General features: G+C 46.3%; 1 protein-coding gene across 1 annotated transcript; it reads left to right on the top strand.

Annotated features, from left to right (window-relative positions):
* The first annotated feature begins 762 nt into the window (after positions 1-762).
* On the top strand, positions 763-1,279 carry LOC114640754 (60S ribosomal protein L32). Its single transcript, XM_028789812.1, has one exon. The coding sequence runs from the start codon at positions 812-814 to the stop codon at positions 1,217-1,219; it is 408 nt and encodes a 135-aa protein (XP_028645645.1). The 5' UTR covers positions 763-811; the 3' UTR covers positions 1,220-1,279.
* The last annotated feature ends 2,471 nt before the right edge of the window (positions 1,280-3,750 follow it).

The raw sequence follows: 3,750 nt of genomic DNA, 5'->3' as shown, positions 1-3,750 counted from the left end.
CGCACACGCACACGCACACGCACACGCACACGCACACGCACACGCACCCCTTTGAGTACCAGATTTCTATACTGTTCTTATTTCTCCTTGAAATTGTGCTTAAGTTACAGTTTCCTTTCAGAATATTGTCACTATCTTTCCATTCATGGCATATCCTTTTAAAGAACAAGTAATCTAACAATATAGATGTCGTCTATGGTAATTTTTATAGCTGTGATCTTTTTATAGATAAGAAGAATTACAAGAAAATGAAAGCTTGAGAAGCAGCACCTGAATAAGTTACAATACCACACAGCAAAAAAGCAGTGAGGTGCAATATCTGTAATGACACATCTGAATGTCTCTGTGATTGCCCCATCAATGTCTATGAAATAACAACATTTATGGATTGAAAATTATATATATCTCTCCATATCCCAATTATCCCAATTTGCTGATGAAAGATTTGTAGTAAGTCACAAGACAGATGGAATGTGACTCATTCTAGATTGTCATCAGTGTGTTGAAGAATGAAGCCACAGAAAAACACCTAAAAGGAAACTAAAACATAATGACAAATTTTGGCCAAAGGACCAACAAAAATGTGGATTTTCACCTTCCTGTCATCATAAACACTGAGGGAGGGCGACAAGACACTGGAATGGTGTTTGATTTAACGTGGAAAGGCTAGGAATGCTGTCCAGCCAGTAGCTGCCCTATTGGGTGAAAGTGTTCTGGAATCAAGGTTAAAGTAAGAACATAAAGAATGATGAGCTACTTCCTTCTTCCTCGGCGCTGCCTGCGAGGTGGCTGCCATCTCTTTTGCGGCATCATGGCTGCCCTCCGGCCTCTGGTGAAGCCCAAGATCGTCAAAAAGAGGACCAAGAAGTTCATCAGGCACCAGTCAGACCGATATGTGAAAATTAAGCGAAACTGGCGGAAACCCAGAGGCATTGACAACAGGGTTCGGAGAAGATTCAAGGGCCAGATCTTGATGCCCAACATTGGTTATGGGAGCAACAAGAAAACCAAGCACATGCTTCCTAGCGGCTTCCGGAAGTTTCTGGTCCACAACGTCAAGGAGCTGGAAGTGCTGCTGATGTGCAACAAATCTTACTGTGCTGAGATTGCTCACAATGTGTCTTCTAAGAACCGAAAAGCCATTGTAGAAAGAGCAGCACAGCTGGCCATCAGAGTCACCAATCCCAACGCCAGGCTACGCAGCGAAGAAAATGAATAGATGGCTTGCGTGCATGTTTTGTGTTTAAATAAAACCACAAAAACTGAAAAAAAAAAAAAAGAATGATGAGCTAATAAGTTGCTGGCCGAGTGGCACCTCAAAAACGGAAAACTTTTGTCCTTCAGGCTGAAGGACAATAATAGGAGCATTTTGAATCTCCGAGACATATGAAGAGACTCAGAAAGGACAAATGTTGGGGTAGATTGGGCAGGTCACCTTTCAGCCGACTGCTAGATCAGCTCTTCTTTCAACTTTGTTGAAAGGGAAATCTGTTCTAAGTATTTTAACATCCCAAAGAATTTATGTCAGTAGTTGAGTGGCTTTTCTAACCTTAAGACTAATTGCTGTTTTTATTGTGACCTAAGGAGGTTCCAGTGCCCCCAAGGAGACATTAGAGTCTTGTTCAGAGAGGGCAAGTGTGCAGCTTCTCAGCACTACTTGGGGTTCATTTGCTGAGAAAACTGTATGACATGGAGGATTTCGTTTGGCAATTTGGGGAATGCAGTAGGAGCACACGGGAGCAAGCTGACCTTTTCTCAGTGACCGGACACATAAGAAGCTACATCCATGGACAAAGAGTGGAACAGAGACTGAAGGAAGGCCCCGAGACTGCTCCACCTGGGGATATATCCCACATGCAGACACCAAACCCAGATACTACTGTGGATGTCAAGAAATGCTTGCTTGACAGGAGCCTGATACAGCTGTCTCCTAAGAGGCTCTGCCAGACCCTGACCAATACAGATGCGGATGCTCGTAGCCAACCATCGGACTGAGCACAGGGACCCCAATGGAGGAGTTACAGGAGGGACTGAAGGAGCTGAAGGGGTCTTATTTGGCATCAGCGGGAGGGGAGGCCCTTGGTACTGTGAAGGCTTGATGCTCCAGTGTAGAGGAATGCTAGGGTGGCGGGACAGGAGTGGGTGGGCGCGCGCCCGAGCACCCTCATTATAGCGGAGTAAGGGGAGATGGAATGGGGGGGTTGCAGAGGAGAAACCGGGAAAGGGGATAACATTTGAAATGTAAATAAATAAAATATCCAATTAAAAGAGAGAGAGAGAGAGAGAGAGAGAGAGAGAGAGAGAGAGAGAGAGAGAGAGAGAGAGAGAAGCTACACACCTGCTGGGCAAGCGCGGCAGGTGCTACAGCAGGACCACGTGCCAGTCTGAAGCCAGCTGAAAATGGTTTTAGCTTCTTTTTGATTTTTGATCTTGACATTTGTGACTCCAAAGACTGGACCCGCTGAGAGCTCTTACTGCTCGGGTGTGCAGTTTCCAGTCTCTCAGTCTTTATGGTTGCCAGTCAGCTGTATGGGCTCCACCGGCTCCACCTGTGTAGATGTCATGTAAAGGAAGAGACGTTCTTTAAGCCTTGGTGGCTTTTAAAAAAATCTCTCTGCATTTGACAGCAGCCAGCAGATCAGCAGCAAGTGGTGCCCCCTAGTGTTACAGCACTGCAGTGCAGTTCTCTGATGCGAGGACTTTTGGAAGTGTTAACTGCTCTTCTGCTTAAGGCACTGGGACACTTAGCTCTAAGATGAAACTCTTGTGTTGAACTAGGAAGTCAGGATACCTCAGCTCTTCAGAGCTTGTCTTAGTTAGGATTTAGTTAGTTAGCTTAGTTAGCTTTGATGAAACACCATGACCAAAAGCAACTTGGGAAGAACAGGGTTTATTTTAGCTTACAATTCTACAGCACAGTCAATCAACAAAGGAAGTCAGAGCAGGAATTCCAACAAGGCAGGAACCAACGCAGAGTTCATGGAGGAGTGCTGCTTACTAATTCACACTCATGCCTTGCTTTCTCATAGCACCCAGGACCACTAGTCCAGGGATGGCACAGCCCACAGTGAGCGGGGCCCTCCCATGTCAAATCATCCACCAAGACAACGTACTGTACCATTGGCGCACAGGCCAGACTGCTGGAGATATCTTTTCAATGGAAGTTCCCTCTTCCCAGATGACTCTGTCTTGCATCTAGTTGACATAAAACTTATCAGCACATAGCAGCTGGCATCACAACTCTTGGGCTTGGTGTTTCTTGAGACCTTGGCTCTTAAGGCTGCCATTGCTGCTTCTGTCAACATCACTGGTGACATCACTGGCACTGATGTCACCTCACAACTGCCTCTCCACTCCTGATGTTTTGCTGTGGCTCCCTCTCTGCTGCTATCATGTTCTCCAGCAGATCCTAAGTCTGTCACTGTCAAGGCCATTCCGTTCTTGGGGTTCAGTGTATCTAAGACTTGGCAAACCTTCTGTGAAAGTAAAGGTTTGTGTTGCGAACAGTCATGACACTGACCTTTCTGCTCCAGTCTCTCTGCTAGGCCACCAGGGGATTTGCTCCTTTGCCTTGGATGGAAGTGTTTTCAGGGCAAGTCCAGCCCAATCTGCTGGAAGAAGCCATGGCTGGGTCTGCAGTCTCAGGGTCCAGAGTAAACAGCTGGGATCCTCTCAGAGCATCCCAAGACCTCCAGGAAGTGTTCTGAGTAAGTGGTGCTGGTAGGAGGAGGGTTCAAGAGATCTTGACTG

Source organism: Grammomys surdaster, unplaced genomic scaffold, assembly GCF_004785775.1.
Source record: "Grammomys surdaster isolate TR1022 unplaced genomic scaffold, NIH_TR_1.0 125849, whole genome shotgun sequence".
NCBI classification, from domain to species: domain Eukaryota; kingdom Metazoa; phylum Chordata; class Mammalia; order Rodentia; family Muridae; genus Grammomys; species Grammomys surdaster.
Note: the sequence above shows the minus strand (reverse complement) of the source record. Positions and strands in the feature narration are given on the sequence as shown.